The 15,049-nt window shown below is 55.2% G+C and overlaps 1 protein-coding gene across 9 annotated transcripts in view; it reads left to right on the forward strand.

The window, feature by feature from the left end:
- Positions 1-2,177: 2,177 nt before the first annotated feature.
- VAV2 (vav guanine nucleotide exchange factor 2) overlaps positions 2,178-15,049 on the forward strand; it is a 155,241-nt gene continuing 142,369 nt past the window's right edge. Inside the window, exon 1 of one of the 9 annotated variants that reach the window (XM_064171594.1) lies at positions 2,178-2,879. In XM_064171594.1, coding sequence (XP_064027664.1) covers positions 2,676-2,879 — 204 coding nt within the window. In that variant the 5' untranslated portion in view covers positions 2,178-2,675. The remainder of the gene's footprint in view (positions 2,880-15,049) is intronic. The other 8 variants (XM_064171595.1, XM_064171599.1, XM_064171590.1 and 5 more) reach the window with 8 other exon arrangements.

The raw sequence follows: 15,049 nt of genomic DNA on the forward strand, positions 1-15,049 counted from the left end.
CCTTCTCAAGGCTGAGCAAACTCAGCTCTCTCAATCTTTCTCCTTATGGAAGGTTTTCCAATCCTCTGATCCCTTCAGAGGAATCCTTCCTGCTTCTAATGCTCCTGCCTCTTTCACACGAGGTAGAAAGAGGAGCAGCCTGCAGAGCCGCAGCAGTACTCTGGAGAGCAAAGGTCACTCCTCACCCATGTACCCTAAGCCTCCACACAAGACACAAAACTCTTTAAGGATGTTTTTTCCCTGACCACAGCCATTCAGGAGCTGAGCAAAGTAACCCAAACATTACTTGCTGCAAAAACAAATGGCTCAGGCTGCCCAGGGAGGTGGTGGAGTCCCCATCCTTGGAGGAGTTCAAGACACCTGTGGCCATGGCACTTTGGAACATGGGTTAGTGGCCATGGTGGGGTTGGATGGATGGTTGGGCTTGATGACCTTGGAGGTCTTTTCCAACCCCCAAAATTCTATGATTTCTGGTCTGGAAATGAAGGCTCAGAGCAGTAGAGTTGCTTTTTTCTTCTTTATCTCCAGTTGGCTCCATTTGGAAGAGATTAGCATTGCATTTGTTTGACATCCAGGTTAATAGCTTCCCTTCGTCCCAGTCCCAGCTTCCTGTTTTGGGCTATCTGGAAAGCCAGGCTGGAAATGAATCCACAAAGTGGGGGGGGGGGGGTTGGGGAGAGAGGGAGAGAGGATCTCAGAAGCAAACTCAGAGCAGATTTCAAAGAGGCTGTTCTGAGCTGTGCTGCTTTGGATGGAAGCCACCAGTGAGAATGAGAGGTTTGTCAAGAGTTTGCTGCCAAGGAGATAATGGCTGAGAGCTGAGGGGGTTTAATAAATACACTGGTAATGAATTCTAGGAGTTGTCCTTGTGTGGGAGAGGCAGGGAACAGGATGGCCTGTTTGGGTTAAACACCTCCCGCCTGTATTTGCAACCCAAACACGGGATGGAGAGTGGGAGTCGGCAGGCAGACAAACAAAGCCTGGGCTTGGGAGGGAGGGCAGAGGGAGGGCGAGGAGGCCTTGGAGGAAGGCTTGATGGGGTCCCTCGGGCACATGTGTGCATGGGTGGTGGGGAGCAGGGGGTTCCCCGGGGAGGGAGATGATAGGGAACCCCGGCTGCAAAGTGGGGATGGCAGTTCTGTAGCCGCCTGAGCTGGGGGGAGAGGCAAGCAGTAGCCTGGGCAGGTTTTCCTGGACAGGGGGGCAGAAGTGGCAGGAGGGAGGAGGGATAGAAGGAGGGGGGCAAGGAGAAAGGGAAGGGGAGAGAAAAGGGGAGGGGGGGAAGCAAGAAGGAGAAAAGAGGGGAAAAGCCGGGAAGGAGAAAAGGGGGAAAGCCGGGAAGGAGAAAAGGGGGGGGAAAGGGAAGGAGAAAAGGGGGGGGAAAGGGAAGGATAAAAGGGGGGGGGGAAAGGGAAGGAGAAAAGGGGGAAAGCCGGGAAGGAGAAAAGGGGGGGAAAGCCGGGAAGGAGAAAAGGGGGGGAAAGCCGGGAAGGAGAAAAGGGGGGGAAAGCCGGGAAGGAGAAAAGGGGGGGAAAGCCGGGAAGGAGAAAAGGGGGGGAAAGCCGGGACGGAGAAAAGGGGGGGAAAGCCGGGAAGGAGAAAAGGGGGGGAAAGCCGGGAAGGAGAAAAGGGGGGGAAAGGGAAGGAGAAAAGGGGGGGAAAGGGAAGGAGAAAAGGGGGGGGAAAGGGAAGGAGAAAAGGGGGGGGAAAGGGAAGGAGAAAAGGGGGGGAAGGGAAGGAGAAAAGGGGGGGGGGGAAAGGGAAGGAGAAAAGGGGGGGAAGAAAATGGGAAATGGAAATAAGAATTAAGAGGGATAAGGGGGAAACTAAAGGGGCAAAAAAGGGGGAAATAAGAGGAAAATAATGAAAGGAGGAAATAGAGAAGAAAAGGGAAAAAGGAAAACATAAGAAAAAGGAAGGAAAGGAAAGCAAGAAGGAAAAAAAAAGGTGTGGAGGGGAAGAGGAAAAAAAAAAAAGACCAAAACAAAGAGTAGAGTAAAAGAGAAAAAAAAATAACACAAATAAATAAAAGGAGAGGAGGAAAAGACTAAAAAGAGAAGGAAAATAACTAAGTGCGAGCCCCTGGAAGGCAGCGCGGGGCCGAAGCAGCCCTTCCACCCCTCCCGGGCCGGGCTCCCGCAGACAAAGGGCGGCGGGGGCGGGGGGGCGGTCCGGCGGCTCCTCCCGCCTGCCCGGGGCGGGGGCACGGAGCTCCCACCCTCGGCAACGGCGGCCCCGGCGCCAGCTGCGCGCCCGCGCAGGTGGGGCTCGGCTCGGCGGAACTTTGCTTCGGGGCACTGCGCGGTGCGGAGCACGACACGAAGTTAGCTGGGGGTGACCCTTACCGTGCCCGGTTCTTTGCCGCCGCCGCCACCTCCCACCCTCCGCAGCACTCCTCCCGCTTTGTTCCCGGGAGGATGCGACGCGCCTAACCCCGGCCCAGGCGGTGGGGCCGCGGCGGGGGCAGGGGCAGCCGGAAAACTCCGCGCCGCCCCTCTTCTTCCTCCTCCTCCTTCCTCCTCCTGCAAACCCCGGCGCGGAGCGATGCTTCCCCGGGCGGCGGGCGGCGATGGAGCGCGGCCGTAGCGCGCTGGAGCCGCGGTGCGGAGCAGCCGCGCGCTGCCCCTGAGCGAGCAGCAGCAGGAGGAGGAGGAGGAAGAGGAAGGCCGGCGGCCATGGAGGAGTGGAGGCAGTGCGGGCGCTGGCTGATCGACTGCAAAGTTTTGCCCCCCAACCACCGGGTGGTCTGGCCCTCGGCGGTGGTCTTCGACCTGGCGCAGGCGTTGCGGGACGGGGTGCTGCTGTGCCAGCTGCTCCACAACCTGTCCCCCGGCTCCATCGACCTCAAGGACATCAACTTCAGGCCGCAGATGTCCCAGGTAGGAAGGGATGGGTGCGGTGGGTGAGGGCTCTCGGGGGGGGGGGGTAAGGGAGGTTAGGGGACAACCTCCTCGAGTTTCCACTGGGTGCGGTTGTTGCGCTCCGGCGAAACTTGGTGGGATGCGTGGGTGCGAGTGGGCTTGGGGAGGGGGTGCGTGGGAGTGCGGCTGCTTCAGCATACCCCCCTTTAAAACTGCCCCCCCCCTCCCAGTGCCTTTTCGACCCTCTGCCCCTAAAACTGCGTTTTGGCCTCACCCCCCCCACCCCCAACAAGCTGCCCTTAAGCCGCCTCCAAACTGCCCTTTAGGCCTTTCCCCCTAATGCTGCCCTTAAGGCCTCCCCCCCCAGGGCTGGTTTTTCACCCCTCCAAATTACCCTTTAACCCTCTCAAGCTGCCCTTAAGCCGCCTCCAAACTGCTCTTCAGGTCTTTCCCCCTAATACTGCCCTTAAGGGGGCCCCCCCAGGCTGTTTTTTTTTCACCCCTCCAAATTACCCATTGCCCCCTCCCTCCCCCCCATTAAATTGCCCTTAAGCCCTCTCGAACTACCCATGAGCCGCCTCCAAGCTGCCCTTCGGTGCGTGTCCCCTTTGCAAGCTGTTCTTAAGCACCCCTCAAGCTGCCTTTCAGCTCCCGCACCCCTTAAACTGCCTTTCAGCCCCTCCAAATTATCCTTCAGCGGCCCCCTCCCCTAAATCAACCTTCACCCCCGCCCCACACACACACCCCCCGGTTGCATCCCCTGGTCGTGCTCAGCCCCGGGAGCTGCAGGCAGAGAGAACCACCCCGGGCAGGGGAGAAGAAACATTGTCTCTGTGCGTGTGTCCCCCCCGCAGCGTTATCCTCGCCGAACAAAAGCAAATCCTGGGGCTGTGGGGAGGAGGTGGAGGTGAGGAAGGCTTCGGCGGCTTGGATGTGCGTGGGGAGCGGCAGGGGGGTGCTGACCTTGAGGGTAAAAGTTTGACCAGGAGGATGAAAAGCAAAATAAGCAAATAAATAATAACAGCACAACTCTTTCCCCCCCCCCCCCTTCTCTCCCCTCCACCTCCCCACTCCTGCTGCTCTAAAGCCTGCCGGGGGGGTGCTGTCCCTGTGGGTCCACTCCATAGATCCAGACCAGGGGTGTCTGTCCCTCTATGTGTGTGAGCCCAGGGGTGTCTGTCCCTCTAATATGTGTGTGTCCCCAAGACCAAATCCAGTCCAGGGGTGTCTGTCCCTCTGTGTGTGTGTCCCCAGGACCACATCCAGCCCAGGAGGTGTCTGTCCCTCTAATATGTGTGTCCCCCCAAGACCAAGTCCAGTCCAGGGGGGTGTCTGTCCCTCTGTGTGTGTGTGAGCCCAGGGGTGTCTGTCCCTCTGTGTGTGTGTCCCCAAGACTAAATCCAGCCCAGGAGGTGTTTGTTCCTCTGTGTGTGTGATCCCAGGGGTGTGTGTCCCCAACACCAAATCCAGCCCAGGGGGTGTCCGTCCCTCCGTGTTTGTGTCCCCAAGACCAAATCCAGCCCAGGGGGTGTCTGTCTCTCTGTGTGTGTGTGTCCTCCCAAGACCAAATGCAGCCCAGGAGGTGTCTGTCCCTCCGTGTTTGTGTCCCCAGGACCTAAGCCAGCTCAGGGGACTCTGGTGCTGTGGCTCTTTTGGGGTCACTTGGTTCAGCGAGTCCAGTTCCTACTGCACCCTCTCCTCTTTTCTGTGTGCACCTCCTTTTTTTATACCCACTCCCCTTTTTTCCCCTGCACCTCCCTTTTTAGTTGTGGGTTTTTTTGTGTGTGTGTGTCCCCCCCACTTCCCTGCACCAAACTCATTCGTGCCTGGAGGGGAAACTTCACCTCCTCAGGGCTCCATCCTCGGGAGGGGTTTCCCCAGTTTCTGGAAGGTGTTTCTGGTTGTTTTGGCTAGAAGAGGGCTGAAACGTTACCCCCCACCCCCTACCCCCTCCCACATATAAAAATCAGTAATAAAACCAGGAAAGTGAGCTCAGTTTGGGCTGGTTTGGGTCCAAACCCTCTGCTGCCGCCGCCGCCGTCGGTGCGAGCGGAGCTGCTGCGCTATTTGCATGGGGATCGGGAAGTGAAATCGATGGGCAGCAGATGGAACAGGGCACTTTGTCCTCCCTGCGCCCCGGCAGCTCCTGTCTGCTCGAGTGGGCAACGAAAGATCCTATTTTAGCCTGGCTTTGCCTGGGAAAAGGGAGATTTCCTGGTGGCCAGGGCAGGCGGGACGCTGGGTTCCCTCTGGAAGCCCTCGGGTGACAGGGGTGGGAGCTGTGGATCCACGCTGCTTAGCCAGGCAGTGCCTTTCCCGTCTGCCACCAGAGTTTTGTCGCAGGGTGGGTGGTGGTTTGGGGCTCTATCATCTCCTTGCCGTGTTTGGGAACAGCCCTGAGCCTCCCCTCTGGGGGGTTCAGACCCCAAACGTGGGAGGCTCTGGGGAGCAGGGTGTGTGTTTTTGCTGGCTGAAGAGGAGGTTGTCGCTGCTGCTGGCAGCCAGAGACTTTGATCTTGAGGGGAGCCCTGGGGTGGGGAGTCCCAGCCGTGTGATGACAGCCAGCCTGGGCTCAGCACGGGTGGGTGAGACTTGCTGGCACAGAAGTACATCACAGCACGTCCTGGTGCCTCCTTCCAGGGTGGAACAAGGCTGTGAGACTTCCTCTTGGCTCTCCAGGCTATGAACTGATCAAACTCTCTTCTCCACCAGCTGATGCTTCCAAATATAAACTGTGGCTCTGGCGTGATTCCTGAGAGTGGCAGACTCTGTGATTTGGGTTCTAAAGGTAGCCTTGGAGCCCTCCAAACCTGCTGATCATAGAGTCAGACATCAGATTGGGTTGGAAGAGACCTTCAAGCTCAGCCAGTTCCAACCCTCCCTGCCATAGACAGGGGCACCTCACACTAGAACAGGTTGCTCAAGGCCTTGTCCAACCTGGACTTGAACTCCTCCAGGGAGGGAGCATCCACAACCTCTCTTGGGTGACCTGTGCCAGTGAGAGGGGTGGGGACAGAGGTGCATCCCCTGCACCTGTCAGGGAGCACTGCAGTCCCCCCAGGCTATAACCCAGCAGAAGGTTGTGGGGCCCCATCTTTGTCACAGGGTTGTGATGAGTTGAGACACAGGGGCAGGGATGTGCGACACAGGACCTGACTGGAAACTTCAGAGGTGGTTTCTTGATGATCAGTGCACACTTTGCCCTGCTTGCCAGAGGACAAGACAGTGGTGCTAGACACGCAGCAGCCAGCAGCAGTCTGTCATCCCCTTTCAGGGTGAATTAAGTGGCGCAGGTGTGTGATCAGAAGCAGGTTTTTAGCCCGAGGTGAGAGTGGTGTCAAAGCCTGCAGGTGCAATCACTTCTCTGCAGAGAAACACCCTCAGGTCCAGGCACTGCTCTGTGTTTGTCTGCTGGGTTTGGGTTCTGTGGTTTGATTTTGTTGTTGGGGTTTTTTTGCCCCCTTTCAAGCTGAGTTGTTTTGGCTCTCAGCTGTTGAAGCTGTGATGCTTTGGGGAGCTTGCAGCATCAGCTCCTGCTTGCAGCACAGCCGTGGCTGAGGGACTCGTGGTCCCAGCTGTGGGGAGATGGTGTCCCCGTGGAGTTACAGAGTGCTTTGGGTTGGAAGGGACCTTCCAGATCAGCCTAGTTCCGTGAACTCCAAATGCTTCCTGTCTGCTTGCAGCGAGGCAGCTGTGAATGTGGTGTGGGTGTGCTTGAAGGTAGCAGTGATGGTCAGCTCGTTGTGGATTCTTGTTTTGAAGCATATTGACATCTCTCTAGAGATAACCCAGCTCGGTTTGCAGTGCCTGGAGCTTTGATTAGAGCTCTGGAGACTGATGAGACACAGCCACTGTAATTGGCATCATGTCTTGGCTGCCCACCACTGTTTTGCTCTTATTAAGGAATCAGGCAGACAACTGAGTGCCCACGATTGATGGCTCTGATGTCCTCCACACCTCACTGAGCTGTCAGATGGCTTTCTTTTTTTTTTAATGTTGTGGTTTGGTTTTATTCTGGGGGGGGGGATGACAATAATTTGGTCTCCCAAGTCTTGTTTGTTGATGATGGAGGCACTCATTTGCCCTGACAACTGGGAGCAGCTGGTTTGTAGCAACTGCTTCCCCCAGGTGTACGGGAGGGGGATGGGGGATGAAGGCAGGTTGGTGCCAGTAATTATTCATAAGGCTTTGGGGGGATTTTTATGGTGTCACTGGAAGGTTTTATAGCTCCAATGCTTGCAGCTACTTCCATTTGTCATGATAGTTAAATGCAATCCAGTCCTATCTGGGTAGGGAGGCGTTCGGAGCGTGGTCTGCGTGTAGCTGCTCTCCGGTTTTACCCTGCTCAGGTCCCCCTGGCTCTTTATTTACTCTCTAGCTTCTTGAAATTGAGTTCTTGTTCCAAAGCAGGCTGTGAAAAAAAAAATGGCCTCATTGCATCTGAGTGCTTACTGTGTCTCAGTGACTTCCCGTTCGGATGTGCTGAGCTTCAGAAAGGGAAGAAAGGTGCTCTGTCTTCTGCGCCCCGACTCGGGAGCTCCTTGCAGAGGGGAACTGGTTGCAGCCCTCCTCTGTGCCTCTTGCATCTTAAACAGCCCCCTCAGAACCTTGCCTTACCTCTTTTGAGCTGCTTAGTCAGGCTGCAGTGTAGATCTGAACACAGGGATTCTGCTGGGGCAGGCAGAAGGAGGAGGCAAGTGTGAGGTGGGTGCCAAAAGAGCATGAAAAGCAGTGAAAACTGCTTCCCCCCCCCCCAAAAAAAGTGAGATGAGTCTTGGTGGCAGGGCTAAAAAGGATGAAAAGCAGTGAAAACTACTCCCCCCCAAAAAAAAAGTGAGGAGAGTCCTGGTGACAGTGCTAAAAAGGGATGAAAAGCAATGAAAACTACTCCTCCCCCCCAAAAAATGTGAGGAGAGTCCTGGTGGCAATGCTAAAAAGGGATGAAAAGCAATGAAAACTACTCCCCCCCAAAAAAAAGTGAGGAGAGTCCTGGTGGCAGTGCTAAAAAGGGATGAAAAGCAGTGAAAACTACTCCCCCCCAAAAAAAAGTGAGGAGAGTCCTGGTGGCAGTGCTAAAAAGGGATGAAAAGCAATGAAAACTACTCCCCCCCCAAAAAAAAAGTGAGGAGAGTCCTGGTGGCAGTGCTAAAAAAGGATGAAAAGCAGTGAAAACTACACCCCCCCACCCCGACCTGCCCTTGAGTGATCGATGATAATTAAATACCTGCATTAACTACCTGGCAGGAGCAGACTCTTGGATGAATTAGATGCTTTCAAAAACACAAAGCCAAAGCAACCTCAATTCGAGCCAAAGCAACCTCAATTTGGTGGCTTTTCAAGCGGGGACCAAGTCTGGGGAGCTGCCTCCTCTCCCGGCAGCATGTTGATGAGCTGTGGAAAATGCTTGGCTTGTCCCTGTCCCTCCTCCCTGGTGGTGATCCTCGGTGCTGGGGGGGTGCTGCCAAGAGCACAGCTTACCTTGGTGCTTGCTCCCTCCGGGGAGAAACAGTTCCCATCCCTGGAGGGGGTTTTGAAGCTGTGGTGCTGAGGGCTGTGGTTTCATAGACTCAAGCAGGTTGGCAGAGAGCTCCAAGCTCAGCCAGCACAACCTAACACCCAGCCCTGCCCAACCAACCACACCATGGCACTAAGTGCCCCAGCCAGGCTTGGCTGCAACACCTCCAGCCACAGCCACTCCACCACCTCCCTGGGCAGCCCATTCCAATGCCAATCACTCTCTGACAACAACTTCCTAACAACATCCAGCCTAGACCTGCCCTGGCACAGCTTCAGGCTGTGTCCCCTTGTTCTGTTGCTGGCTGCCTGGCAGCAGAGCCCAACCCCACCTGGCTACAGCCTCCCTGCAGGCAGCTGCAGGCAGCAATGAGCTCTGCCCTGAGCCTCCTCTGCTGCAGGCTGCACCCCCCCAGCTCCCTCAGCCTCTCCTCACAGGGCTCTGCTCCAGGCCCCTCCCCAGCATTGCTGCCCTTCTCCAAACACCTTCCAGCACCTCAGCATCTCTCTTGACTTGAGGAGCCCAGCACAATGTTTCTGTCAGTCTATGGTTTTTAAAGCGTGAGTTCTCCTCCCTGGAGTTGCATCCAGCTTCCCTTCTGCCTTCTGACACTGCTCCTGACATCCACTGAATGCTCTGGACTCTGGTGTTAAAGTGGTGCCAGCAGTCAGCACAGCTCCCCAGGTCTCTGATTCCACCCAAAGACTTGCTGGGTGCCCCAGCACCCACTCTGGTGTGAAAGCTGAGTCCATCTGTCTGCCCAGCTGTCAGTACAGCAGCCCAGGACCCCTGGGGCTGATGCTTGGGTGATTGCTCACCGAGGGCAAAGCTTGGGTTTGTCCCCTGCTGCCACTCTGCAGTGAGTCACCTCCAGCTCTCTCTGGGCTTTAGCCTGAGGGCTCTGATTTGGGCATGTCCTTTGTGTGTGGGTTATGGGTACAGCAGCCTCCCGGGTCCCCCTGCCACCCCCACGATGTGTCCTGCTGCTTCTAAGCCACATGTCCTCCAGTGCTCCTTCGGTCATGAGGGCAAGGACCTTCTTTTTCAGCCTGCATTTGACAGCCTCCAGCTCAGCCTTTAATTCTTTTTCCCGGTGGTGCATCTCCCCTTCAAGAAAGCAGCCTGGAAAAAGGTCTGTTTCTAATCAAACTGCCTTCTCCCTCCCCTCTTCTGTTTTCTTTGGTTGCTTCATCTGATGATACAACTTGCATGCAGCCCCTCCTTGCCCTCCACCCTCCGTGATGGCTTGGAGCCTCTTGTGCTGGCAAGGGAGGGCCAGGCAGGGCTGGGGTTTCTCTGGCATTGGTTCAGTGCAGGTGGAGGTTGGTCAAAGCCAGCAAGCAAAGCCTTTAGCTTGGTGTGTCACAAAGCTGTGCTGCTTGGGCACCTGCTGTCCCCATCTTCTCTGCCTTGGCTTTGGCAGTCATCTTTGTGCCTGCTGAGCCCTGGGGCTGTGGCCTGATTGGTCTCTCTGCGTGGATGCTTTGTGCTGCTGCTGGGGGTAGTTAACTGGGCTCTCGCTCAGGGCCAGCTCAGCCCTGTTGAGCTCAGTCCATGTTGATGGGAAGCTTTAGTTAAGATGCCCTAACCTGGAAGGTTTTCATGTCTCCAGCAGGCTATTTGACCATCTGAGTGCTCTCCACTGTTGTCAGAGCGTGTTCATGCTCTAGCAAAACCCAGGAGGACTCCACCACAGGCAGAACCTGCTGAAGTCTAGGTGCAGGGGGGGTCAGATTGCTGAGCTGTGTGCAGGCTCTGAGCCCTGCTGCTCTGGAAAGAAAACCCAACAGGAGAAATCTGTGGGGAGTAGTAGTTGGCCATGCAATTTCCCAGCCTAACAAGTCCTGCAGAAGACGTTTTGGACTCTTTCTGGTTTTCAGAGCTCTTCTCAAGCCCCTGAAGCAGCTGTTTCAAGCTGGCTCAGGGCTGCCAGCCCTTCCCATCACACACAGAGGATGCTGCCTGCCTCTTGTGTCTCTTCCGCCCTGCTGCTTGGACAGCCAGGAGAAATGTGAGATCTATTCTTGTTTTGTAACCCCGTGGGCCTGCCCTGTCTGGACAGCAAGGATTCAGCTGGGAAGGTTCTCCTTTGCCTCCTTGGAAAGCCACCAGCCTGAGTCATATCCTGACTCGCTCTGCTCCTTTGGCTCCTGGGGGTTGTGATCTGCTCTCTGTAGCACTGCCCGTGGAAGGGACTCGGTTGTAAGTCAGATTTTCTTTGTTGTGATGCTGCTGGACTTCTCAGGGTGGACCTGGTCAGGCTTGCTGGACCCGGGGAGCATCTCTCACCTTGCACACCCTTATGAGGAGAGCCATCAGCTCCATGCTCTCCCCTGGTCCATGCTAACCGCTGATGATCCAGGTCCTGCTTGGGCTAAAGGAGATGCTGCCTGTGCTTGCCTGCGTTGGGGTCTTGGTTCTTGGCCACAAAGGAGAAGGGTTTTGATATATGGGGAGAGGGAGAAGGTTAAAAGGTTCCCATAAAGGGAATTTACTCCTCCTCAAGCATGGCTGTGTAGATGGAGGGGGGGAGTAAATTGTCCCTTTTGTAGCGTTCATATCTTTTGTTGTGTTGTGTGGTGGCTTACAACTCGGTGGAACATCTGGTGTCTGAAAAGGGCTGGGGAGGGAGCAGAGGAAGCTTGGAGATCAGGAAGGGGAGGAGCAGAAGAAGTGATTTGTGTTTGCTGCCACAGACAGAGAATGATCTGTGAAATCCACTGGACTCATCTGCCTGATGGAAGCCTTCGTCTGCCTGCACAGCAAACCTGTGCCCTGTCTGGGAGCAGCCAGTGTGTGCTGGGCTCTGCCCTGCACTGGGCTAGGCTGAGACCCATGCATCACAGAATCCCAGTGTGGTAGGGGGTTGGAAAGGACCTCTGGAGATCATAGCATCAAGCAGGTTGGCAGAGAGCTCCAAGCTCAGCCAGCCCAACCTAGCACCCAGCCCTGCCCAACCAACCAGACCATGGCACTAAGTGCCCCAGCCAGGCTTGGCTTCAACACCTCCAGGCACAGAGACTCCACCACCTCCCTGGGCAGCCCATTCCAATGCCAATCACTGGGGCTGGAAGCTCTCCACACAAGGAGACTCCACAGCCTCTCTGGGCAGCCTGCTCCAGGCCTCCAGCACCCTCACACCAAACAACTTTCTCCTCCTGTTCAGATGGAACCTCCTGGGTTCCAGTTTGTGTCCTTGTCCTGTCCCTGGGTACCACTGAGCAGAGCCTGGCCTCATCCTCTTGCCCCCCATCCTTTAGCTCTTGCTGAGCATTGCTCAGCTCCCCTCTGGGGCTGCTCTTCTGCAGGCTCTCAGCCTCAGGGCTCAGCTTTGCTCCCTGCAGCATCTTCATGACCTCTGTTGTTCTCTTTCCAGTAGTTCTTTGCCTCTCATGGTCTGATGAACCCAGAACTGGTCCCATTACTCCAGGTGTGGCTGTGCTAAGGCAGAGTACAGGCATAGGAGAACTTCCTGCTGGCCACACTGTTCTTAGTGCATCCCAGGAGACCATGAGGGCCACAAGGGATGTGCTAAGCTCAGCCATGCCTGTGAGAAAGCCCTGTGGCAGGACCTGCTGCTGTGCCCTTGCTGAGCACACGGCCCCTGGATCCCTCTGAAGGGAGATGTGCTGGATGCTGCTTGCTAGGGCAGGCTCTTTGGCTTCTTGGGGTTTTTCAGGTTCACAGCTGGTCTGGGAGCATCCAGATTTGTGCAGGGATCCAGATTTTCCCTGAAGCAGAGCCCTGTTCCTGATAGGTTGTGGCAGAAGCAACAAGAATGGGAGATCTTTCTCTCTTTCTCTCTCTCTCCCCCATTAGATATCTATAAAAGGGTCTTTTTTTAAGGGGTGAACTCTGGAAATGCCACATGGAATGGGAAGTCCCCAGCACAGGAAATGTGGACAGCATCAGGGCAGCCCCTTTGGATTTATGGGAAGCACTTTCTCATGCGAGTGATCTTCCAAGAAAGTCTCTTGTTAAGCCTCAGAGAAGGGAGGAGCCAAGAGCTAAAGGAAAGGGAGAAGGAGAAGTCTCATCTTGGCTGTGGGAGAGTTGTGACTTGAAAGGGAAAATAACCCAAAAGCTTTTCTGGCCACCCCAGGATGGTCCTTGGAAGACTATTTTTATGCTTCACCCCCCACACACACCCTGTATAGATCATCTTGGAACTAGATGATCTTTGAGGTCCCTTCCAACCTAAACCATTCTATGATCCTCTCTTCTCCCTTCTAACCTGCTGCAAGCTTCCAGGGCTGTTTTCTGGGAGTTCCTGCTGGAGCAATTGATGGGCTCCAGCCTCAGGCTGCTGCCCTCAGGGTGGGCAAACTGGGTGCAGGTTTTGCCTCCAGTGCTTGCTCTGACAGTGGGTGATTGCTCTGGGCAGTGAAATGTGGCTTGGGGACTACTGATCTGGGAACAAACCAGGCTGGGCAGCTCTCCAGCAGGGTGGCTTTGGTGGTGGCAGAGCTCTGCTTCTGGGGGACTAAGCATCCTCGTGCCTGCCTCACCCATCCTTTGGTACTTGCTTACCTGTGTTGTCTGCAAGGGCAACAGGAACACTTCCAGGTTCCCCCTCTGTCACTTCAGGGCCTGGTTTAATGGCCATGGTGGTGTTAGGACAGCAGTTAGACTTGAGGTGATCTTAGAAACCTTTTCCAACACAAACAATTCCAGGAGTCCATGAGCATGGTTGGTGCTGTGTCTTCCAGCTCTTGGGAGGCACTCAAGGTCAGGGTTGATGTGGCTCTGAGCAAGCTGATCTAGTTAAAGATGTCCCTGCTAGCTGCAGCAGGGTTGGAGTGCTTGACCTTTAAAGATCATTTCCAACCCAAACCATTTCCATGACGCTTCCAAGACCAGCTTGAGTTGGACTAGATGAGCTGTGAAGGTCTCTTCCAACCCAGCTGCATTCTGTGATGCTTGCAGGACCAGCTCAGGTGGCTGCTGCTGGGAAGATGTGCAGTATTCCAGATGGATGTGGGTAGGGACACCTCCCACTAGAGCAGTGTGCTCAAGGCCTCATCCAACCTGGACTTGAACATCTACAGGGAGTGAGAGGTCTCTTCGAGGGGCTTGAATCATTGCTCCCCACCTGCTTTGCCTGGTGTCCTTCTGCATGATGCAATCAGTGTCTCCCTGCTGAGAACTTGGCCTGAGATAGAGCAGCCTTGGTCAGAGTGGCCAAACCTGTTCCTTGCAACACAAGGGGTGGCTGTGGCTGGGGGTGGCTGTGAAGGAGGAGTGATGAGAAAGCAGCCCTGGCTGGGAAAGGTGAGTGTGGGGCCAGGCAGAGGCTTTGCTGATGCCTTGCTGGGAGGTTTTTCAGCCTTGGCAAGTCCAGGTGCATGTCACCAAGCTTCACCACCATGGAGGAACCTGGACTTCTTTACAAGGGCTTGTTGTGATGGGGTGAGAGGGGATGGATGTGAGCTGGAAGAGTGTGGACTTGGGCTCAGTATTAGGAAGAAATTCTTGGCAGTGAGGGTGGTGAGACACTGGCACAGGTTGCCCAGGGAGATTGTGGATGCCCTCTCCCTGGAGGTGCTGCTGAAGACCAGGTTGGTCAAAGGCAACAGATGCAAGCCAGAGCTGTGTCCTGCTTGGCCCTTGTGCAGAGGGATGTGAACCATCACACTCTGCTGCAGTGGAAAGAGGCATCCAGCACCACCCAAGCCTGAGCACATCAGTCCTGCAGCTCAGCAAGGGGAAGGGCTCAGCAGGTTGCTCTCCTCCTTCCATGCAGCTGGAGGGGTGACCATAACCCAAGCAAGAGGACCCTTTTTGAAGACAACAAGGACTTGAGTACAAACCCCACAGCTCTTTCACCTCCCCCCAGACACCAGGGAGGTGGAGCAGCAGTCAGACACTCTGTGCCATGCCTCTGCCCAGCCAGAACTAGATTGCAGGTGCTCTGCTTGCCCACTTTATCCAGGTGACCTGGTGCCCAGCATCAGGGCTGCTGCTTGGTGCCTATTGGAACTTGGACCTGGGCATTCAGGAGTTAAATAGAAGTGACTCAAAGAAGAGCTCAGTGTCTTGGGTGGGAGTGTTGAGCAGTTGTGTGTGCTGCTAGAGCAGGCTGGAGGTGCCCAAGGGCAGGCTGGACAGAGCCTTGAACAACCTGATCCTGGTGGAAGGTTTCCCTGCCCGTGGCTGGGGGTTTGGAACTAGATGATCTTTCAAGTCCCTTCCTACCCAAACCATTCCCTGATAACATTTAAACACAGGATTTTTCTTTTCCCCTTAGGGGTGAGAAAGGTTGGAAGTAAATTTCCCTGCTCTTGGCAGCTTGGTTATCTCAGGGAGGATAATGAGGGAGCTTTAATGAAGCTCCAGGATCTGCCTGCCTGGGAGAGGGTTTCTTAGCCAGGTTGTCACAAGCAGCATTTCTAATTAGAGTCAGATTTAATTCTAGCTTTTTATTTTGTCATCCTCTCCTCCCCCCCCCCCCCCCCCCCCTTCCTCCTCCTCCCCTTCCCTCTTAATTATATTTGCTAAGGTGTTTAACAGCTTTCCCTTCAAAAAGGAACAATTTATTCAAAGGTCATAAATAGATTCTGGCATTAATTACTCCAAGAGCCACCCTGGAGAAATCAACCCCACAGGGAAGGCTGAACCTTTTTGCTGTTGGGTTTATCTGTGGTTGAAAGGAGGCTTTGCCCACAGCCAGCCC

This window comes from Pogoniulus pusillus, chromosome 35 (assembly GCF_015220805.1).
Source record: "Pogoniulus pusillus isolate bPogPus1 chromosome 35, bPogPus1.pri, whole genome shotgun sequence".
Lineage (NCBI taxonomy): Eukaryota > Metazoa > Chordata > Aves > Piciformes > Lybiidae > Pogoniulus > Pogoniulus pusillus.